The 24,935-nt window shown below is 40.7% G+C and overlaps 1 protein-coding gene across 1 annotated transcript in view; it reads right to left on the bottom strand.

Annotated features, from left to right (window-relative positions):
• RBM26 (RNA binding motif protein 26) overlaps positions 1-24,935 on the bottom strand; it is a 92,808-nt gene that overhangs the window by 1,848 nt on the left and 66,025 nt on the right. Inside the window, exons 19-21 of the mRNA XM_065399715.1 lie at positions 20,165-20,374; positions 15,060-15,146; positions 11,472-11,585 (exon numbers count right to left, since the gene is read on the bottom strand). Of these exons, the coding sequence (XP_065255787.1) occupies positions 11,472-11,585; positions 15,060-15,146; positions 20,165-20,374 (411 nt within the window). The remainder of the gene's footprint in view (positions 1-11,471; positions 11,586-15,059; positions 15,147-20,164; positions 20,375-24,935) is intronic.

Here is a 24,935-nt window from a genome sequence, read left to right as displayed (position 1 = left end):
TCTGCCAAATTTGGCATGTGCTCCAGAAGAAAGATTCAGCATGTTTAGTGAAAGTGTGCACTGACTTTCAAGTGGCAGCCTTGCAAATTTCCCTAATAAGAACATATTTGAGTGATGCAAAAAGATATTGCTACAGCTCTAGCAGAATGAGACAGCACAGAGGGATCAGGAATTTTAGGTAACTCATAACACTGCAAAATGCATTGTTTAATTCATCAGGAAACCCATCTGAGTGGACACACTATGACCCATGTGATAATTTGCATAAGGAATGGTCTAGATGGTCTCCTAAGACTTTTAGTTCTATCTAAATAGTATGCAAGAGCCCATGTAGCATATAAAGCATGTAACAGACTCCCATTTATTAGCATGAGGTTTCAGAAAGAAACTCTCTCGTTGAAATGGATCTCAGACACTTTCATAAAAATCTGGGAGCAAGTTTAAGAACTGCCCTATCTTTGTGAAAATTTGTAAATGGCAGCTCAGCTATCAGGGCATGCAACTCACTCACCTTCTGGCTGTGATATCAGTGAAGAAGACCACATTAATAGATAAGTAAAATAAAGAACATTTCATCATGGTTCGAAGAATGATCTCATAGGCGTAGATGAGGTCAAATTAAGATCCCAAGATAGACGGGATCCCGTAGAGGAAGATACATGTTATATAACTCAGACTTTAATGTCAGAAGGGACCATCGTGATCATCTAGTCTCACCACCTGCACATTTGCAGGCCACAGAACCTCACCTATCGACTCCTGAAATACACCCCTAACATCTGAAGTCCTCAAATCATGGTTTAAAGACTTCAAGTTACAGAGAATTCACCATTTACCCTAGTTTAAACCTGCAAGTCACCTGGGCCCCATTCTGCAGAGGAAGGTGAAAAACACCCAGGGTTTCAGCCAATCTGACCTGGGAGAAAATTCCTCCCCGACCCCAAATATGGCGATCAGTTAGACCAGAACATGTGGGCAAGAACCACCAGGCAGATAGCTGGAAAAGAATTCTCTGTAGTAACTCAGAGCCCTCCCCATCAAGTATCCTGTCTCCAGCAGTTGGGGATTTTTGCTACTGGCAGTTGCCAATGAGTCACATGTCATAGTAGGCAATCTTATCACACCATCCCCTCCATAAGCTTATCAAGTTCAGTCAGGTTTTTGCCCCCACTGGTCCCCTTGGAAGACTGTTACAGAACTTCACATCTCTAGTGTAGAGAAATCTTCATCTAATTTCTAGCCTAAATTTATGTATGGCCAGTTTATAGAAGTTAGTTCTTGTGTCCACACTGGCACTTAACTTAAATAACTCTCCCTCCTTGGTATTTATTCCTCTGATATATTTATAGAGAGCAATATTTCCCCTCAGCCTTCTTTTGGTTAGGCTAAACAAGCCAAATTCCTTGAGTCTTGTCTCATTAGATAGATTTTCCATTCCTCGGATCATCCTAGTAGCACTTCTCCGCACCTGTTCCAGAATTCATTTCTCAAACATGGGAGACCAGAATTGCACACAGTATTCCAGATGAGGTCTCACCAGTCCCTTGTTTAATGATATTAACACTTCCCTGTCTACTGGAAATACCTCGCCTGATGCATCCTTGGACCGCACTAGCTTTTTCACGGCTGCATCACACTGATGGCTCGCAGTCATCCTGTGATCAACCAGTACACCAGGTCTTTCTCCTCCTCTCTCACTTCCAACTGATAAGTCCTCAGCTTGTAGCAAAAATTCTTGTTGTTTGTCCCTAAATGCATGACCTTGCACTTTGCACTATTAAATTTCATTTCATTTCTATTACTCCAGTTTACAAGGTTGTCCAGATCTTCTTGTACAATATTCTGGTCCTCCTCCGTACTGGCTATGCCTCCCAACTTTGTGACAGGTTTCAGAGAGGTAGGCGTGTTAGTCTGTATCAGCAAAAACAACGAGGAGTCCTTGTGGCACTTTAGAGACTAACCAATTTATTTGGGCATAAGCTTTCGTGGGCTAAACCCCACTTCATCAGATGCACTTCATCAGTTCACTCCATGCATCTGATGAAGTGGGTTTTAGCCCACGAAAGCTTATGCCCAAATAAATTGGTTAGTCTCTAAAGTGCCACAAGGACTCCTCACTGTTTTCTCAACTTTGTGTCATCCGCAAATTTTATTAGCCCACTCCCACTTTTTGTGTCAAGGTCAGTAATAAAAATGTTAAATAAGTTTGGCCCCTGAAGACTGATCCCTGAGGAACTCCACTAGTAACCTCCCTACAGTCTGACAGTTCACCTTTCAGTATGACCTGTTGTAGTCGCCCCTTTAGCCAGTTCCTTATCCACCTTTCAATTATCATATTAATCCCCATCTTCTCCAATTTAACTAATAATTTCCTATAAGGAACTGTATCAAATGCCTTACTGAAATCCAGACAGATTAGATCTACTGCATCTCCTTGGTCTAAAAAATCAGTTATCTTCTCAAACTCCTTCATAAACCTTTTCACAGAATCATACAAAAAGGGATCTAACGTCAACCAAAATGTGGTAAGCTGAAATAGCAGTCAAGTGAACTTTTAAAGGACAATCCTTAAGTCTTCAAATACATTAAATATTCCAAAATACAGGGTATGGAAGCTACCACTGGCAAATCAGATTTTCCCTTCATCCAGACAAATCTAGTTCATTTTAACTAGTAACACTTCCTCGTAGACAGTTTTCTAGTGTTAAGTCGTACATTTTGTACCAAATAAGAACATAATTGCTCAAGAGTAGTCATAATCTGACGGCCCACGCTGTGGATCTGGATGAAGAATCCCATCTTGCAGCTGTGACAAAATATCTGGAGACAGAGGAAGATTTACGTACCATCCATCTGACAGCTGAAGCAGGCCCATGCACCACTACTGTCTCGGCCAAGCTGGAGCAATCAATGTAATTTTTTCCCTGTGCTGTCTAATCTTCACTACTTTCTGAATCAATGGAAAGGAGAGAAAAGTATATAGAAAGGCCTTTCCCCAATGTAGAAGGAAGGCTTTTTGTTGATTTCTGTCACAAGCAAGTCTATTTCAGGTTGATCCTAATGGGAAAAGATGTCATGACAACCTGATCCTTCAGGGACCGTTGTGAGACTGGGAGCTGTCCCTGCTGAGATGATCTGCTAACAAACAGCCTTCCCCTGCTAAATGTGGGGCTACCGGATAGTGCTCGTGACAAATGCATCAATCCTATAACCTAACTGCTTCAGCACATAACTGGAGTGAGTGAGTTCCCTCGTTTGGTCATGTAAGACAAAGCCGTTATATTGTCCACTGCTACCTAGACTACCTTCCCCTGTATATGAAGAAGGAATGATTTGAGAGATGAATGACCCTTAATTCCAACATGTTGATGTGCAAACTTTTCTCTTGAAAAACAGAGTTACCTTGGATTGTACACTGAGCTATATATGGACTCCCCCATCCAGCGTTGGAAGCATCTGACGTTCTTGTCAATGAAGGCGAAGGAGGACTGAACAGAGCACCCCTGAAAAGACTTGTTCCTCCATCACCTTCTCATACTGACAGGCCTGAATTTACGAAATCACTTGTTCTATTTTTAAAAACCTGTCTTCTGGAAGAAAATCTTTCCCTGCTACTGAGGTGTTGTCTACACTAGAAAATTAGGTCAGTATAACCTCACTCGAGTTGTGAAAAATCCACAACCCTGAATAACACAGTTAAACCAACCGAAACTCCAGCATAGACAGCTTTAGGCCAACGGGAGAATTCCCCCGTTGATCCAGCCACCACCTCCTCCCGGGAAGGTGGATTACCTAAGCCACTGCTGCGCGACTGCAGCATTTTAAGTGTAGACAAGCTCCGAATCCAGTAAGCAACCTATAAAGGGAATTCTCTGAGTTGGGCACAGATTTGACTTCTTGACACTGAGAAGCAGACCCAGATCTGAAAAGAGCAAGATTTTAACCTCAACATTGAGTAAGAGAACCTTGCATGTAGTCACTTTCAATAGCCAATCGCTCAAATACAGATAAACAAAAATACCCTGTTTTCTCAGATGTGTTGCTATCACAGAAAGGCACTTGGAAAAAAAAAAAAAAAAAACTCTTGGTGCTGCTGACAGGCTGAATGGAAGCACCTTATATTGGACATGGCACCTTGCCACCATAAGCCACAGGTATTTTCAATGACTGTGCCACATAGCAATAAGAAAATGTGTGTCCTTTAAATCAAGAGTGGGGAACCAATCCACAACTGTAAGGAAATTGTAGATGCCATGGTTAACATCCTAAATCAGAATTTTCGAATGTACTTTTTCACATTTCTTAAGTCTAAAATTGGACTTAAGCCCATCTTTTTTCTGTATCAGAAAATACCTTGAATAAAACCTCTGTCCCCAAAGATGTTCGGGTACTTCTTCAACAGCTCCTACCTAGAGCAGCTTGTGAACTTCTGTAAGCAAAATCACCCCATGAAAAGGGTCCCTGAAAAGGGAAAGGTAGGTGGAATTGAAAGGGGGCAGTTTTATGAACTGAATGACATAGCCCTTTTCTATAATGTCTAGTACCCATAAATCCAATGTAATCAGCCTCCCTCAGTTGATAAATCAGGCTAGTCTGTCTCTGAATAACAGAGGAGAATGATCCTCACTGATTGGTCAACAACTCTTGATCCTCATATCAAATCTGAGGCATGGTGTTAGCTGAAGACTAAGAAAAGGGAGCTGGTTGCCTCATCTTAGGTCTAGATCTGAAAGACCTAAGATGCTCAGTCTGAAATGAAGACAGGGATTGCTGCTGCTGACACCTCTGGCTACACGCAAAATAAGACTGACAACTGTGAGTAATACTGTCTCTGGTATCTAAATGATGGAGTAGGTGGTCTCTTCCTGGTCGTGAGACCCAGACTCAGAGAGCGAACACTAGAGCTAGTCTCCTTCAATTTTTCCAAAAGCTCATCTTCTCAAGTACTGAAAATACACAAGTGTTGTTGCTGCCGTGTTGGTCTCAGAACTTTAGAGACACATGGTGGGTGAGGTAATATCTTTTATTGGAACAACTTCCGTGGGGGCAGGGGGGAGAGAGAGGAGAGAGAGAGAGAAGCTTTCAAGCTTACACAAAGCTCTTCTTCAGATCCCATGTAGATGATACCTCACCCACCATAAGCTCTGCTTCAGAGCAGAGTTAGCTTATAGCACTGAAAATAAATGAAACTTTTAATAGTGTGTAACTTTGTAAAGTTGTTTAATATCCTTCATTTTGTACCCTAACAATTTTCTTTTTAAAATATTGTGAAATATAATATAAAAATCGGCACCTTGCCTCTGTACAGCAGCTCCATTCTGCAACATTCATGTGACATCATCTGCATAGTTCATGAACAGAAACTTCAGGAGATTTAAATTACCTTTTCTCTTCATCTAAGTGCATTATGCTTAATGCTCACCTTATTTGCTGTTATCAAACTCATTTAAAAAGAATAGCTGAAGATTCCCTTTAAATAGATAATTTATCAAAAAACATTACATATGAAGTGCATTCTGGCAAGGTGATTGGAACAGTGTAGAGAAATTGAAATATCTGTCAAGTTAGACTTGTGCTACAAAAAGTAAAAATGAGTTTGGGATAATTAGACACCTTAAACAGAGAGAATGGGTTGAAGAATGAAGAAACAATGAAAGAAAGTAAGCTTATGGTAAACAAAGACAATAGGTGGTTTGGGACATATGTTCATTCCTTCCCCATAATTTTTCTCTAGTGTTAAACACATTTGTCTCAACTGCAAAAATGCATGATTCTTAAAGGAAAAGCTTTTTAGACACCCTAGTAATTATTTTTAGGTGTAGGCATATTCACAATGCCTATCTAGTTCAATTTTGAACTTGATTATAAATTGTTGAAGTGTAATGTCTCATTTTAGACACTGATTTGCGGGAGGAAAAATATCAAATGGGATAGATTAAGTACCTTTGGTTGTAAAGAGGCAAAGTGACTATGAACATATGAGTTAGACTATTTTTCAGTATACTGTTTTAAGGCTCATGGCAGCATAATAGCTTGGATATGTATAATATGTTGAAGAATCATAAGAACTATTAAAACATGAGATGCGCATTGTCTGGTCTTCAGAGAGTCTCTCATTTTTATGTTTTCCGCAATAAAGAAAGTTCAACTTCATTTGCCTCCCCCGCCCCCTTTTTAAAAAAAAAATAAATTATATTTGAGAGCTTTGTTCTTCAAGTGGCTCTGCACATTTCCATGTATGGATACTGTGCTGCCTGGTGGCACCTCATGGTAGAACCTTCTCCAAACAGTGCCTGCTGGAGTGCACGTGTGCTCCATCCTACCTCTCCCCTCGGTGTCTGGGAACGTTCTGAGGGGGAGGCTATATGAGCAGCACTGTGCCCTCTAGCACCTCAGTTCCTTCCAACCACCGTGGAAAACAGTTGTTAGCTGCCCTGGTCCTCCAGATATGGGGCATTCTGAGTGCCTTGTTAGATTTATAGTAGTTTATTCCTAGTACAGTTAGTACAAGATAGCGTTATAATACAGATAGTGCATACACTTATTAAGGTAGGTTCCTCCTTGTGTTATGGCAGAACCTCAGAAGAAAAACAACCTGAGCTTTGAGATTTGCTTGGTGCCCTGCTGTTTTCTGGGTGTTGGACAAGCATGTGAGGCTTTTGAAATATCTGGGAGAGGTACATTCACCTCTGGGTGCTCCGTTTGCCAGACTAGCTTTGTGAACTTGTAAGAATAGGCAGACCAGGCTTTAGGTACTGTAGCTCAAAGAAGCTCTGGCCACTAAACTGTCCAGTTCCGTAGGTTCTGCAAATGAAGAGGACTGATTTGGCTTCAGTAGCTTCCTTAAGTAAGGAGACCTCAAAGTTGTGCAGATCACTATCTGTGCAGCTTTCTGATCCTTTGGAGAAAGCTACCAATGCTTCAAAGGCACTGGAGAGAGCCTGTCAGGAAAGTCAAGGAACCTAAAGTTACGTTAGTTCCAGCTGCATGAGAACAGAAGCAGTCACTGTGGGAGAAGGCAGCCACTGTTAGCAGTGCCATATCCCACTTGTCAGACCCCTCCAAAACAGATGTTGCTACTACAGTTCCAATGGTAAGCTCAAGTCTGTTCCAGGCTCTTTCAAGCCCAGCGTTGAGCGATGGAGTGTTTTCCCGGATCAGTCAGTTTCCAAGTTTGTGGCGCTGAGCCAATCCTCTGCTCCGGTTCCCAGGGCCACCATCAGATCAGAAGAGGATAACAGTAGTGGCTGATGTCCATTGAACTCTGCCCGAGAGTCCCTCAACTTTGACTGACAGGAACTTGGCAGGGGAAGAAATGATCTTTATCAGTTCCACAACAGCTTCATCTGTATTTAAATCTCAGCCAACAGATTAAGACTATTGGAAACTACTGCCTATTTCCATTCTGGGGTGTTGGTTCAGTACTGCCTCTGAGGAAAGAGTGCAATCTACTGAATTATCTGCCCACCTTCTTTGTCTCTTAGGGTATTACTTGTGCCCATACAAACACACAACCTGCCTTACCCTGTTTAGCCTACCCTTCCTTAGTTGAGCTGAAGTGAGTCATGAGGCAAAAAGGGAGGTTCTCCATATCTGTTATGGATAATGGAGCTTGTAAACAAAAAGTCAAATACTTTGGTGAACTGAGTGTCCACAGACACTACTAAGGCAGTCAGGTATTTTCAGTTTATAAGAGAAGCATGCATGAAAGTCAGAACCATTTATTATAGAAACAATGAAAAAAATTTGATACTGGCTGGGATAAAACCAAAACTGAAAGGAAGCAGCAGTGTGGAATTTCTCTTTCACGCAATTTGATGACCACTGTATTTTCTGAAATGTTATTCTAGACTAGGGATCAGCAACCTTCAGCACGCAGCGCATCAGGGTAATCTGCTGACGGGCCGCGAGACGTTTTGTTCATGTTGATCGTCCGCAGGCACAGCCCCTCGCAGCTCCAAATGGCCACAGTTCACCGTTCCTGGCCGATGAGAGCTGCAGGAAGCAGTGGCCAGCACGTCCCTGTGGCCTGCCGCTTCCATTGGCAGGGAACGGCGAACCGCAGCCACTAGAAGCTGCGGGGGGCCGTGCCTGCAGACGGTCAACGTAAACAAAATGTCTCACGGCCCGCCAGCGGATTACCCTGATGGGCTGCGTGCCGAAGATTGCCGACCCCTGTTCTAGAATTTGTCTACTTAAGATCAGTGTATATATTTCAAATACTCACAAGTGCATGGGCTAGAAGTAATACAGAAGTTCTCTTAAAGGAAAAGCTGACATTTAAGAAATGCAAAATGTTCTTAAGGAACTTTGATTGGAAATCCATTATGTATGGGAATTTACTGAAGGAAAGAGGGGACTAGTTCAGTAATCATTGGAGAGAATGTAAATTAATGTAACCTGGTTAAGTAAACAAGATAAAAGGGCAAGATAAGCCTGTATGGTTAAGAATATGATAGGAAAAAATGACATAAGAAGATTGCTTGAACATACATATACCAAAATCATCCTGGTAAGGAGATAATTAGGAAATCTATAAAAGATCCACCCAGTTGGAAAAATAATTATGAACAACAGAAGACACTGAATGTAAAATTCCAGAGAATATTTCAGCAATAGTATAAAGATTTTAGGAAGCATACAAAAGCAATGATCCACTAGAGCTTATGAAAGAACAGATTTGATCCAAAACCTGCCGCTACCCTCCCTCCCACAAGAGCCACATTGGACTGATGGCCATAACAAGACTCAAAAACAAAAGTCAGACCCGAAGTGGCTAGTAGGAAAAGAAAAAAAACGCTAATCAAAACAATAATGCAAAGGATCAACAAAAAGTTAACTCCCAAGCTACAGCTTCAGTTCCAGTTCCAGAGAAACAAACATCCTGCATCACACCCTCTTCACTTTCAACTATGAAAAGTAAGGGGAATCTCACCCATTCACCAGGGTTTCACACAGTTTGTGAATTACGTTCACAGGGAAAACGCCAACATGTAGCTAGCTGGTCCCTAAGCTTTTTTCCCCTTACATTAAGGAAACCTGACCAGTATTCCCACTCATTATGTTGATCAAAGTCTGTAGACTGAGCTTCTCCTTCCCCTCAAGGAAGCCCCATCAGAGGTCCCTTTTCCAGGGAGGCAGTGGTTCTCTGGTCTCTAGGACTATGAGAGATTTTTCCCTCTACCAAGGCATTCACCACATCCAAAAACCTGCTTCTTTGCTCCCAACTTGTGTTCTCCCCCAACCCCAAATCACTCTCTAGAGCTGAAGGCCCCAATTTCCAGACTTGATGTTTTCAGCAGGAGTTGTAGAATGAAACTGACTGCAGCCCATCTATAGGAGAGATAATTAATCAATTTCCTGCCTCTGATCCAGTGTTTGTAAACACAATTACACCCCCTACTATGTAAATTGTAGATTACTTTACTTGCCTTTATTCTTTTTCTCAGAAGCGAATAAAATTACTGTTGATCTACAGGGTAATATATCCAGACAACTCCAGATTTCACTTTTTCTCCTTCAAGAAGTTTTCTCAGCAGATCCCCACTAAGAAACTAGCAAGCAGTGAGTGCTTTCAGGAGGAAGACAGAGAACCAAGACTGAAGCATTGCTTTCCATATTCAAGCATCTGATCTGGCTTTAAGAATCAAAAAAACAATGCTTCATTAAAATATAAATTGAAATCTAAATGGCAATTTGCAAATTTCAATTTTGGAGGCTCCAAGAAGTCTGAATTGAAGTGGCCTGACCTATCCCTTTTTCTAAACCTCAAAAGATTTCATCTGTTTAAATAATGAGTACATGTAGAGACAGCAATCTGATATGTAAATCTGACTTCTCCTGGAAAAGGAGAGAGAAATGAATTAGTATCAAATGAAAATAGTAAACTGTTGGGTCCGGCTATAACTATGAAACAGTTTATAAGAAGGTCTAGCCATGAGAGCTTCAATCTCAGACTGTCCTAGCTTAAGTTCAATTTACTCGGAAAGTTGTAAAAAACAGATCTTGGGGAATCTTTTAGAGATATTTCTTATTAAGGTCTTAGGCCTATGAAAAAAGAATCTAAACCTAAAAAACGGCCATGAGCTGATTCTGTGATTGTACTGGTTGATGGAAAAAGTAACCACCTGATATCTAGGGAGCAGGTTCTCTCTTTTATCCTCTAGGTTCCAGAAGCAACGTGCATTTGGGCAGACTTACTGCTCAAAAAGTTTATTGCTATCAATGGTTCTATGGCCCGTGAAACAGAACACATGACTCAAGAAGGTGCTTTTTATCCTCTAGATTAGTTGGATTAGATTTAAAACTGAACCTGGAAATTAAGTGGAATTAAGAAGAAAAGAGAACTGTTACAACCACAGTGAAAACTGCTGCACAGCAATTGTGTAGAGCTGGAAGTACATAATGCAGAAGGAAGAAGGGTCACGAAGTATGGATATGTGATAGACTGTCAATTGGACTGAAGAGAAGAGATTAGGAAACAGTTTACTGACAGTTACAAATCCTTTACGCTTAGAGTATGGAGAGCTGGAGAAAAGATCATATTAATGTTAAGGAATGAGCTAGCTATTGGTAGGGTGACCAGATAGCAACTATGAAAAAACGGGACAGAGGGTGGGGGTAATAGGCGCCTATATAAGCAAAAGTCCCAAAAAACAGGATCCCTATAAAAACGGGACATTTGGTCACCCTAGCTATTGGTCCCTATGTAGGTAAAAAAACAAAACAAAACAAAAAAAAGGTACACCTTTACAGTAGGTAAAATTCTAGTTCTGCACAATAAATGAGTTCTGTAGGAAAGAAATTAATCAAGTCTCAACTAGTCATTTTTAGTTGTGATTGTAAATCCACTGAATTATAAAATATAAGAATACTAAAGAACAGAAATGGTAAATATCCAAGACAAAAATACCTGAGTTGGTGGAAATGTTGAGACTGACTCAATTTGAAGGGAAAAAAATAATGTTGCAGTTTAAAAAAAAATCAAAACATTGGAAAACCAATGGAAAGAAACTTACAAGAGACTACTTTATTTTATAATTCAGTGGATTTACAATTATCTCCATTGATCGCCCTGGACATGACCTCTGGGTTCCGCGCCGCGCTCCCCTTTCCCCCCACCCCCCCAACCTTTGTATGAGACACTCCTGTTTTGATAAATTACTAAATGGACCATCACAGTTTTGTTCTTTGCTGTGAAAGAGATACAATGCTCCTGATAGAATATGATGGAAGATTTGAACCAACAATAGGTTCACAGTGGCAGAATGGAGAAGGCAAGCTTAGTAGTCGCACAGACAAGAAAGTATACATTATGTTATCAAACTACAAATCCACGCCCCAGTGTCAAGTGACAGAAACTATATGGTACAGGAACAGAGTGGGAATCAACAGATGTTACTTATTTTTAGGGGAAAAAAAAATCTATATTCTTTCATCTTGCCAGAAAATCAAAAGAAAAAGGAACTTACTTCCTCTTCATCTGGTTCAGCTTCTTCTGTTTCAACAGCAGACATATTAATAACTGGCTTATTCCATGCCAACTTCAAATCCTGTCCTTTGAATCGAGATCCGTGAACAGCAGCCTGAAGCAAGTTAGAAAGTTCTTAGTGTCACATTTCTTTGTGAAAGGGAAATAAAATAATCAGCAGTTGATCAGAGACCAAAAGTAAACAGACACTAAGCTTTTACTGGGGGGGGAGGGGGAAAGGTGATTTTTACACATTTGTAAAACTGATTTATGAGCTATTATGGACAGCTTAAAATTAAATAGATTTACTAAATATACCATTACAGTGTATAGTTCAGGACTTGATAATCAAATGCATTTACATAGCTGTTCAGGTAAGAGTTTACAAAAAGTAATAAATACAGTATTAATCAAAATTCAAGTAAAGAAAATAAACTTAGCAAGTCATGGATCAATTCATGACATGGATAACATACGGTCATGAACACCTTACTGAATTTTGATCAGTGTTTCACGCCCTTGAAAGATTTAACACAAATTGAAAAAACACTTAATACATTTACTTGCTACAAGAACCCAACCATCCCACAAATACAAATGATTCAATGTAACAAAAATTAAACTTTGTGATTATAATTTATTCTACTGGAAAATGTTCCACTTCCTGCAAACCCTTTGTAATTGAAATGTAAAAATTTTAACTTATGGGATATTCATGCCTTTCTAAGTACCAGATGCATTAAGTGGCTGCTTTGGAAATAGTATGTTCAAATTAAAGTAACATGAACTAGCATAAATCAGCGTTAGCAACATTTCGAAATAACTGTCACGGTCACAGAAGATTTATAGTACAATCTGAAAGTACAGCATAATGTGAAATGTAGAAACAATTACATGTTCAATGACATCTGAACATGAATTGTGTGATATTAAAGTCCCCAGGTATAAATTTTAAATCTGTACATATAAATTTATGATAAATTTAAAAGATTCCATGCCTATTAAAATGCAGCTCAGGAGTTTTTTGTTCATGGTCTCATCACAATGTCACACAACTAGAATTTTTATAAGTACTTATACATGACATTTAGGTTCAGAAACAACTTGTAATCTTTTGAAGAAATTACTGCTACATAAAAATGCAACATTTTATAGCTAGGGAATCCTCCTCTCCCTTCCAGACTAAAATGTCCACCACCATAAAACTTAAGCTTTTTTCAGCCAAAGGTAAAATATTACATTTTCTTCTGAATAAGCCCCAAAGAAAGCTTTTATGATTCAACTAGTTCTGCAACTAATCTTCATTACCAATTACTACTCTTAAAATCTGATTCACTAACAAGCACCAAACAATTTGTAATCCAACATGTTTTGAATTATAAAATGAATTTGATTTCTTTGAAAGTTCTATATTTAGTTTTACAAATCATACTACAATGTGGGAGGGAAACTATGTAATAGCATATTCCTATTTCATAATAAGTCCAAATGTCTTCTCTCCATCATTATGAAAAAATATTGCCATATGAGCTTGCAGTGAAAAAGGCTCTTTCATGACGTTTACTGTATAGGTGGAGTTTCTCTTCAGTTAACATTATACACACTTTGTATTGCTTACATATAAAAATTGTGTTAAAAGAATATTAACATTGCAAAGTCAAGCACTCAAAAGTTATGAAATGCCAAAATTAAGGTCGCAAACAATTTGGCTCCCTTGTGAGATACAGTCTTTAGTTACACGATGATGTGCTTTTTTCCCCACAGAACACCTGCCTTGTTCAGTGGACAGCTTGGATGGCACTCAATACATAGATAACTATTCAATATTTACTTTTACCCTCAAGGTGAGAAGGAGTCTGAATCTCAAAGAATAAGCAATTGAATCAAGTGGCTGTACACACTGTTATTGTGTATAAAAATATACCAAGGTCTTTTATGAAAGCTTGTAATGTTCTGACTTTGGTGGTCATTATGAGATACGTATACCCAGATTGCGGTATGAATTTACTCAATGATGTATATATAAAGCTGTGCTCATAATCTGTGCTGCAACATTCAGCTCCACCTCTCAACAGGGAGGGGCTAGCTCCAAGCACCTAGTACCTTTTAAACCAAGTCAAAAACAAGTGATGGGCCATTACATTAATGGGAAAACACTGAAATAACTTGCAACTGAAAAGAAAACCCCAGTCTTGAAAACTAAGAAAGGAAGGAATTTCCCCCACTATGAATCACCAGTCTGAGAAATTTAAAAACAAACAAACAAAAAACTACCCCTGCAAACATTGTGAAAAGGAAAGGGATTTCAAGTGAAAGATATCCAGAATTAAGGGCTAGTCTCAAAGGTGGGGGGCTGTCTATGAACCCTAGATCCCTCGTCAGGGCTATGGTATAAACTGGGAATCTGAGCAAAGGCAATAGGTAACCTGTCTTAAAAGGGATTCAAATGTGTAAGTGTAAGGTTGCGTCTATGTTTATTTTCTCCGTAACTTGTATGGTGTTTGCTTTCCTTATTACTTCATCTTTGAATCTGTGACTTTTCCCTCAAACAAACCTTTTATTTATTTTTTACCCCAAAAGGTCTCTGTTGTGCAAATGGTGTGTAGTGTGTCCCCCAAAATGAAGTAATAACTGGGGTGCAGGTTTAATTCCTTTGGGAGTGACAAACCAAATGGGAAAAGTCAGTGTCTGGTACTTAAGAGCTTGGGGTAGATGGATTTGAGGATACCTGAGACTGGAAAGGCTGTTGAAGTCATCCTGCAATGAGTATTTAGGCTGGCGGAAGCCAGGATCAGACCTTTATACTTGTAAACTGGCTACTGGTGTCAAGGTTCTGAACCTTGAGAGCATAACATTAAGGCACACAAAGTTATATGGCAGATGGTAAGAGAGCCCCTGAACTGGTCTGAGTGATCCCCAAAACATCACAAATTGCATATACCGAAGGGGCCAAATCCAGGGACAATCTTAAACCTGGCATTTGGAGTGCTTGACTTCACTTAAAGTTAGTTTGTAGGCAATTTCCTAAATTTTTGAAAAAACAAAGTTAAATACCATCACATGGAACCATACATAGATCATGACTCTGAGTAAGTGTGAATTTCCTATACATTCTAACATACTTAACTGTCCTATGTAAAAAATATGTTACTCAGTAATCTAATTTAATCTAAAATCAAACCTGTGTGTTTATCGGATTCCTCTTTGATAATCAACTCAAAAGCAGTCAACATAAGATTCAACTGTTCTGAAATTATACTTAATTCTTAAATTGAAATTATACTTAATTTTTACATTTAAATTTAGTTCAGTTTAAGTATGGCTAATATGAGATATCCTTAACTGTCCTATGTAAAAAATATGTTACTCAGTAATCTAATTTAATCTAAAATCAAACCTGTGTGTTTATCGGATTCCTCTTTGATAATCAACTCAAAAGCAGTCAACATAAGATTCAACTGTTCTGAAATTATACTTAATTCTTAAATTGAAATTATACTTAATTTTTACATTTAAATTTAGTTCAGTTTAAGTATGGCTAATATGAGATATCCTTTTAAAGTACTTTTAATATGAAGAATATACTTACAGCTTCAGCTTCTGCTCTCGTCTTAAAAGTAATCACCGCATGGAGAGAAGAGTCGTCTATCTGGCAATCTTCAATTTCACCATATTGCTTTCAATAAGAGAAAAATGTAAACTAATTGAAAGATTACTCTTCTATGCAAATGCTGTACTAAGGGCTAGTCTACACTGGCAACGCTAAAGCACTGCTGCGGCAGCGCTTGAACGTGGCTTGTCTGGTCGCGGAGCAGCTCTCCCAGCACTCTAAAAAAACCACCTCCACAAGGGGCACGGCTCCCAGTGCTGGTGCTTTACAGCGCTGAAACTTGCTGCACTCAGGGGGGGGTGTTTTTTTCACACCCCTGAGCGAGAAAGTTGCAGCGCTGTAAATAGCCCGTGTAGACAAGCCCTAAAAAAAAAAATCACATGGACTTGAAAATTAGATAGAACTGGAAATGATGCACACTGAAGAGACCTTAATGGTTAACTTGTCTTTGTGAGAAATACTATATAATTTTTATATGCACTTTAAAACACTGAACACTATAGTATTTGGACTCCCTTTACAAAAATTTACTAGTGCATACTATAAGGATGAATCATGGCTCTCCTCCTCTTCTCCTTCAGAGCCACTGACTCCATCAGTCTGTCAGGAAAATGTCTGCAGAAAGACTAATCTTGCAATGTGCCCAAAAGGTGACAAGACTCAAATTCAGTCTCATCTCCAGTGACAGCAATTTCCAGAGCTGAAGGTCCTCTACCAAGAAAGCTCTGCTCTGGTCCCTATGGAGCATACTTGGGCGCCATCACCTCAAGCATCCCTGACAATCACATCTGCATAGTTAGAGTGCAGAGAGATGTGGTCTCAGATAACTGAGCTCTAGCTCATTCAGGGTTTTACAGAAGAGAACCATAACATATTTTAAACTATACATATAATATACATATTAATACAAACCAAGACAAACTTTTTTCAAATTGCTGTACAAGAGAAATATGATCTCACCATATTTTCTCTCAACTGGAAGTATTTTGGTCTGAAATATAGTTGCAAACACTTTAAGAGCAAAGCTACTAACAACAAACACTGATGTAGAACTTTGTAGGCTACATGATGAAGTGCCAGAGGACTCTGCATCAATTTGTTGATAAGTGTCATAATATTGATGTTTATGTTTAAAGTGCGATTTTTTTTGAATTTTTATCCATTTAAATAGTCAGTTGCACAAAAGCATACATTTTAAGCTTTCCCCCCCAATTTTTATCAATTTAAATTGCCACAGTTGCAGGAAACTACAGGTGGGGTGGTGGTCAGAAAATTATTTATTGACAGTGGATGTTGAGGTTCAAAACATTATAACCCTTAAAATGCAAACTGTCAACATGACTTGTCAAAATATACGAAGTAAATATCCTTAAATCAAACAAATTCTCAAGCAGCATTTTTCTTACTTTGCCTATTTGTACATTTTTATTACTATCTAGGGAAGGTTTTTTCCCCCATTGGTTTGTGCATGTATGGTGAAATCGGCATTTACCCACATTTACAGATAAAAATCTAATCCTTCCAAGCATATGTCATCATGGGCCGCCAACCCAGCACCCACCGCCTGCGCATTAAACTCAACAACCAAAATTAGACTAAAGTATTATAGTCCACAGGAGACTAAACTATTGTGTGTGACAGGTAGGAAATAGTAGGGCCCAAGGTGCACCAATACCCGAGGCCTCTGCAATGGCAGGGAACTGATTAAGTGAGATATATCAAGATGATCTTGGCAAGTGACTCAGACCCCATGCTGCAAAAAGAGAAAAAACATCCAAAGTCACTGCCAATCTGATGTGGGAGAAAATTCCTTCCCAACCCCGCAAAGTCCCCAAACACTTTTATTAAGAAGATAAAATTAGTTAAATGCAACACTATCCACAATTAAACCCTTTGAAACAAGGAAAAGCCAAGTTATGGGAGATGTCATAACCATAAACCTATGCCCACAGCGCAGGTTTCCACTGACAGATGCAGACTCCGCCTCTTCACAAGGAGCTTCCTTCTGTCTCCAGATAAGGAGACAATAAACACAGTACATTAACCTCCCTCATAGTAGAATGCAAAATCTTAAAGGTGACCTTGCAAAGTTTTTTGGGAAAAATTTTTAATGGCACTACTGTGAGCTTATGTTTTTAAATCCTACTAGATATTTACAAAAAAAAAACCCAAAGTCTTTTTTTCCAGCCCTTATTCTGCCTTGAAGTCGGAGTTTTTGAACACACACCTTTGCTTCTGCAATTTGTGTAACTATTTTCTGTGAAAGTGACATGCCAAATCCATGTTTAAAGACATGTTAATTACTGACTACAGACTGAGTTTGCCCCCTCTCAGTCTCTCTGTACAAAGAGGCAGCAATTTAGCTATGTTAACAATACAATCTAGCAGCGTGCAAGTTAAGTGAGATTATTATTTGCATCCGCTTGCTATGCAAATAGCACTGATGTAAGAAGGGTTGAAGCTCAAGTTCTTCTCACTCTGGTTTCTTCAGAGGAAGGGGGCAGAGCCACTATTTATTTTTTTAAACTATGATGAAAACAGAGATTGTCAAAAGCAAAGGCAAAAGCAGCTCTTCATGGATCATAAATTAGTTGAAAAAGTAAACTCAAAAAAGCTTCAGAGGTCAACTTTAATTACAACTTCAGTAACATCAGCAAATATTCAGACTTGACATATATGCACAGGTTAAATGTGAGGTCTAACTTTCCAGAAAATTAACTCTTTACACTAAAAGTGGTATAATTATTATGAATTCTGATTTACATTTATTTTAATGCCTAATAGAGAAGTTTAAAATATTGTTTTAACTGAAAATCTAAATGTAATGTTGGCTGAAGAGTCTTATTAATGTCCTTATAATAACTAGATAAGTTTCCCAATAATAATAAAAAGTCATTTCAATACATCTATTTCTATAACCATACTCTGCTGCTGGAAATGTGACTGCTATAGAAGAATAAAAATTGACGTAAGATTATATGTCTTATCCTCTAAGTCAACCACATCTTGAGAGCTTTGGGCCACAATTGACTCCTGTTCCTGGTACACAGGCTGTTCCTGTTGTGGTGAATGTTCAAAGGCAAACAGAAGGCAGTCCTGACTGACTGCTCCACAATCTCAGTGCAGGACTCTCTCAGCCACCAGTAAGAACCACAAGTGCTAAATCTCAAGAGAATGGATTGTGAGATAGCCTGAACTTATTTTTGAGAGCTCTGTAACATCACCAGTATCCACTCTGCAAAATGAATAGGTTTCTCCTTCATTGCAGGCTTGAAGAGAAGAGATATAGATCAAGCAATTTTTGCCTCTTGTTTGATTTTCAGTCCAACTAAATTATATGCTAATATAACAGATTGCTGACAAATATAAACCCAGTATCAAATTTTGAACTGCAGCCCTAAAATTAAGAAGTTAGGAAAAGGGAATTCTGGCTTTGTCTGTGTGCCATTTTGGGAACACACAGACTTCTGGGAGTGGTACTAAGATCTTGCAGTTGTTGTACAGTTCTGGTCTCTACTCTCAAACTCAAAAAAGGGGGTATAACTCACTGAGACAGGACTGTCAGGCATAAATAAAGTTGAAGCAAGTGCATCTCCAAAAAGGCAGTTTGTTTACACATTATCCTGTTTTGTTACAACACAGATGTCTGTTAATCTCTTTTGAATATGGTATTCTGTGGTTTAGAGGAGTAGTCCAAGATTTCTTATCATTATTATACTCTTCCAGTTCTGGCAAAAGTCCATTACCAGTTGTTGTTCTGCATGATTTTTACCCAAGGGCTTACTACTACCACCACTCTAACAATAGAATGCTAGGATACTGAATAATTGACAATAGAAAATTTTACCTCCAGATTCTCTCCCTGGTGTACACAACACCCACGTAAACAAACAGGGAACAATTTAGCATCACTTATGATTCTTTCACCCTTTTCCTATGCTCCTTTTCTTTGGCAGTGACTTTGGATGATTTTTCTCCTTCTACAGCAGGGACAGGAAAACTTTTTGGCCTGAGGGCCGCATCGGGTTTCGTAAACTGTATGAAGGGCCGGTTAGGGGAGGGGGTCATGGCCCGGCCCCCACCTCCCATTCCCCTCCCCCCCCCGGGACTCCTGCCCCATCCAACCCCTCCTCTCATTCCTGACAGCCCCCCCGGGACCCCTGCCCCATCCAACCACCCCTTCTCCCTGTCGCCTGACTGCCCCCGGAACCCCTGCCCCTGACTACCCCCCGCCACCCCTTCCAACCCCCCCTTCTTCCTGACTGCCCCACTCCGGGACCCCTGCCCCAATTCAACCTCCTGTTCTCCCCCTCGATCCCTATCTACACCCCCACCCCCTGACCACTCCCCCCAAACTCCCCTGCCCTCTATCCAACCCCCGCTGCTCCTTGCCCCCTTACCACGCTGCCTGGAGCGCCAGTGGCTGGTGGCACTACAGCCGCGCCACCCGGCTGGAGCCAGGCTACGCCGTCGCCACCGCGCAGCACAGAGCACCGGGTCAGGCCGGGCTCTGCAGCTGCGTTGCCCCAGAAGTTCACAACTCCGCCGTCCAGAGCATTGCACCGGCAGCGGAGTGAGCGAGCTGAGGTTGCGGGGGAGGGGCGGAGTGAGCGAGGGGCCAGGAGCTCGGGGCCGGGCAGGACGGTCCCGCGGGCCGGATGTGGCCTGTGGGCCGCAGTTTGCCCGCCTCTGTTCTACAGCATGGGGTGTTAGTCACTTTGCAAGATCATCTTGATACATCTCACGTAATCAGTTCCCTGCCATTGAAGAGGCATCGGGCATTCGTGCACCTTGGTCTGGACTATTTTCTGCCTGTCACATATTAATACTTTACTCACCTGTTTCTAAAGAATGCCACCAGAGTTAAGTAAAAGTTCATTTTTTTCCTTTCCCGACCTTGTTGGAAGTCCTTCCATAGTTTAGAAACAGAAAGCTCTTTTTAAAGGTAGAGAACCTACTTTAGAAATCCTTGGTTAATTAAATACTGGATTCTAGTTGATTAGAATCACCCCTTGGAAGTTTTTCCCTGCACTACCACAAAACTACTAAATCCAAGAAGGAGAAATGTTGAAGTTACTACATACCGCAAAATGAGGAAGAAGATCTTCTCTATCACTTTCTGTGAATGCAGAGATCTCCAGTGCCCTCGGTCGATGATCCACAACTGCATGAACTGGAACCCCTCTTCCGCGACCCCGGCCTCGTATTCCTCTGCCTCTGCTACGTGATGCACCCCGACCTCGTGCATTAATTCCTCTACCACGACCAGAAGAAAGAATCCCTCGTTTGGCAGCCTAAAAAGTTTAAACATAACTTCAGTCTACAACACATATGATCTAAACATTATTTTCACCAAATTAAAATACAATCATGTTCCAATCACAATCTTTGTTTAATGTCAAATTTTGAGACTTATTCCTAGCAAGGTTTTGTTTCAAATAAAATTAAGCATTTTAAGATGATCACCTTCAAAATTCAAGTAAACTAACTCTCAGACTTGTCCTCAGGAACCATTGTGAATGCCTTTATGATTCTGAAAAAAACGGTTACCTTTGTTATATGAGATGTGTTGCAAATCACTTAAGTGTGTGCACGCGCTCAGTGCATTTGAGCCAGAGAGTTCTATGTAGCAGTACCTGTCAGGGCAGAGCATGCTCCCTGCACTGCTTCATGCCGAAGGTATAAAGGGTAGAGCTGCCCTGATACTCCTTCAGTTCCTTCACGCTGGCATTGTGATGAATACATTGTGAAGCAGAGATGAAGGGAAGGTAGTGAAATAGACGTGTGCAATGCATCTCGAACAACACTTATAATACAGATAAGTAACCATGTTTTCTTCTTTCAGTGCTTGCATAAGTCTATTCCTCTTAAGTGACTCCCACTGTGGTGGTGGAACAAGGAGTCTGTTTGAAGAGAGACTACAGGGCTGTTCTTCCAAAGTTCGAGTCAGTTCTGCAGGTAGCAATAATCGCATAATACTTGGCAAAAGCACGCACTGATGTCCAGGTTGCCGTTTTACAGATGTCTTCTATAGGCACATCTCTCAAGAAGGCAAAGAAAGTTGCTTGAGCTGTGGTGGAATGAGCTCACACCTTTGAAGGAGCTAAAGTGTTTGTTACCTCATAACTTCTTGTTATACACAGTTATCCAGTAACAAAGTCTCTGAGCTGACATCATCTGCCCTTTCATTATATCTGCACGAAAAGACATGGAGATTAGCTAAATGATTTAGTCCTGTCTATATAGAAGGACAGGGCACATCAGATGTCTAATGTATGGAGCCTTTCCTTGTCCTTATGCATATGAGGCTTAGAGAAAAAAGGTGAGTAAATAGACAGCCTGATTAAGGTGGAAGTTGGACACCACTTTCGGAATAAATTTTGGACGTGCCCTCATGGAGACTTTAAAGAAAACAGTGTACGGGGTGTCCCACCATTAAAGCCTGCAGCTCACCTACTCTTCTTGCAGATGTGATAGCCAAAAAGAAAGAAACTGGCTGACGGGTAGGCTAAGGGGCAGGTTGTTAAAGGCTCAAACAGAGGTCCGATTAAAAGCTGACAATACAAGGGTCAAGTATCAAGGAGGAACCAGCTGCTTAACTGAGAGGTGAGGGGAGAGTAAATTCTGTTTACCTGTTTAGAGAATCTAACCACCATAGAGTTAGAGAATACCAAACAATTTTGTATAGGAGGGTGGATAGCAAAGAAAGCAGCTAAAGGTACTCAGTCTGGGTTTGAGTGAAGTACTTGACCATAATGAGGATAGAGAATGTCCCCTTCCCTGCCTGGACAAAATGTTAATGTTGGTTGAATGGTCTGTGTAGGTCTGAGAAAAAATATTGCCTCAACCAAGAATGGGCTATCAGTATAATCTCTCCCAATCCTGTTACAGCTTGAGTATGACCTTGTGTATGAGTGGTACTCGAGGAAACTCATACATCAGAGTTGACCTCCAGGGAAGGAGGAAAGCATCTGAAAGAGAGCCTGGGCTCAGACTTGCTCTGAAATAGAACTGATAGCACTTTCTGTTCTGTCTTGTTGCGAACTGGTTCATACTGATAATCCCACACTTGCAAAAAAATAAATCTGAGTATACTGTGCTTCAATGACCAGTCATGATCCCCCCGAAAAGTCCTGCTGAGGTGGTCTGCTAGGACATTCTGAGCTCCCAGGTGAAATGCTGACAGAGTGATTTCATTCTGGATGAATTATATAGAGTTATATAGGTGGATGGTCTTGTCACATAACGGTATGGATATGGCACTTCCCTGCCTGTTGACATAAAACATCGGTGTCATGTTGTCCTGGAGGACTTGGATAGTTTAGTCTTTGAATCAAGGTAGAAAGACTAGACAGGCTTTGCGTATGGCTCATAGCTCCAACATACTGATGTGGAGTGATGATTCTTCCTTCGACATATAGTTTGTGTTTGAGGCTTCTCTAAGTGAGCTCCCTACCCTAGGAAGGAAGCATCAGTAGCCAAAGTAATGGATGGAAGAGGAGTTGAGTAGGGCAGCACTGCTCTATAAATCACTAGTGGGATTCTTCCACCTGTCCAGTGAGGAAAGCACCCTGGCAGTTATAATTAAATTATATTATAATTAAATTAAATTAAAATACAGCCAGGAAAGCTGGCTGTATTTTGAAGAAGGCTTATTGAGGGCGCAAGAACAAATCACCCCAATGTACAGAAAGAACAGAAAATATGGCAGGCGACCAGCTTGGCTTAACAGTGAAATCTTTGGTGAGCTTAAACTCAAAAAGGAAGCTTACAAGAAGTGGAAATTTGGACAGATGACTAGGGAGGAATATAAAAATATTGCTAGAGCATGCAGGGGTGTAATCAGGAAGGCCAAGGCACAATTGGAGTTGCAGCTAGCAAGAGATGTGAAGGGTAACAAGAAGGGGTTCTACAGGTATGTTAGCAACAAGAAGATGATCAGGGAAAGTGTGGGACCCTTACTGAATAGGGAAGGCAACATAGTGACAGATGACATGGAAAAAGCTGAAGTACTCAATGCTTTTTTTGCCTCGGTCTTCACAGACAAGGTCAGCTCCCAGACTGCTGCACTGGGCAACACAGTATGGGGAGGAGGTGAGCAGCCCTCAGTGGTGAAAGAACAGGTTAAGGACTATTTAGAAAAGCTGGACGTGCACAAGTCCATGGGTCCAGATCTAATGCATCTGAGGAAGGTGGCTGATGTGATTGCAGAGCCATTGGCCATTATCTTTGAAAATTCGTGGCGATCCGGGGAGGTCCCGGACGATTGGAAAAAGGCAAATGTAGTGCCCATATTTTAAAAAGGGAAGAAAGAGAACCTGGGGAACTACAGACCGGTCAGCCTCACTTCAGTCCCCGGCAAAATCATGGAGCGGGTCCTCAAAGAATCCATTTTGAAGCACTTGGAGGAGAGGAAGGTGATCAGGAACAGTCAACATGGATTCACCCAGGGCAAGTCATGCCTGACCAACCTGATTACCTTCTATGATGAGATAACTGGCTCTGTGGATATGGGGAAAGTGGTGGACATGATTTATCTTGACTTTAGCAAAGCTTTTGATATGGTTTCCTGTAGTATTCTTGCCAGCAAGTTAAAGAAGTATGGATTGGATGAATGGACTGTAAGGTGGATAGAAAGCCTGCTAGATTGTCAGGCTCAACAGGTAGTGATCAACTGCTCGATGTCTAGTTGGCAGCCGGTATCAAGCGGAGTGCCCCAAGGGTCAATCCTGGGGTATATATCTATCCTGCACTAGCCTATTGAGCACTACATGCCTGTGTGGACCTTGATGCTGACACTAAATGCTCTGTAGTGACGTCAATTTACTCTGTTTTGAAACAGGAGTAGATTAACAAGTTCTATGGAACTTTAGTGCATGGCAGCAGGGGCCACATGCACACTTAGTGCACAGCAGGCTAGTGAGGGGTAGATTTACAACCAAGTTTACTGTGAACTACGTGTTTGTGTACATAAGCCCCCAGCCTCATGGAACTCAGGACCCAATGGTGTGAGGTGATGGATATCCAAGCACCACAAAACAGCAGAATCTGTCCCCAAAGGGAGGGGAAGAAAAAGGAAGAACTTATATTACTGATTTTCTTCTCTCTCGTGGGCAGTCAAATGGACTGGTTCAATCCTGCTAGTTGCTGTTTAGTCAATGACTAAGAGGCAAATGATGCCTCCTCTGTGATATGAGACCCTATTTGACAGAATAAGAATGGGTTGGTAGAAAGGTTGTCATAGTTGTTGTTGTGGTCTGTATTGCTTCTTTCAGGGAGCTGGCATGTAGATCCCTAGTGAACAGTGTGGCAAGTGAGTCCCTGAGGCTATGTCAGGCTTCATCTCCTCTCTTATCTGACAAAAAAGACCAGAGATCCCTCAAAGGGCAAGTCCTCAATGATCTGTTGCACTTCTGCACATATGCCCAAGTTCTGAAGCCACAACAATCTTCTTATGGTGAAATTACTCATGGAGTCCCAATACATATAATCATATTTAGACAGAAGCGCCTCATAGTTAGAAATGTGCAACCGTAGATTCGAGTAGAACTATATTTTCCTGCCAAATAAATCTAGTTTCATTAGCATTTTTTCTTATGGTGTGGTGTGAAAATGTCTTTGGCACTAACATTCATTTGCAGCTGAGTACCAGGAAGCCTAAGGTTGGATGTGAACACAATGGCTCACAACACTGAACAGGTACCTGATAGCATCTGTTTGTTGACAGGGTAAGGGTGGCTGCAGTCTGCCAAAGGGGCCTGCACAATCTTACAGTGCCTCATTAATAGGCAGGCTACTCCGTCTGGACCTGAGGACTGCAAAATATCACAGAGTTTGAGGACAGACTCCAGCACA

The sequence above is a fragment of the Emys orbicularis genome, chromosome 1, assembly GCF_028017835.1.
Source record: "Emys orbicularis isolate rEmyOrb1 chromosome 1, rEmyOrb1.hap1, whole genome shotgun sequence".
Taxonomy (NCBI): domain Eukaryota; kingdom Metazoa; phylum Chordata; order Testudines; family Emydidae; genus Emys; species Emys orbicularis.
Note: the sequence above shows the minus strand (reverse complement) of the source record. Positions and strands in the feature narration are given on the sequence as shown.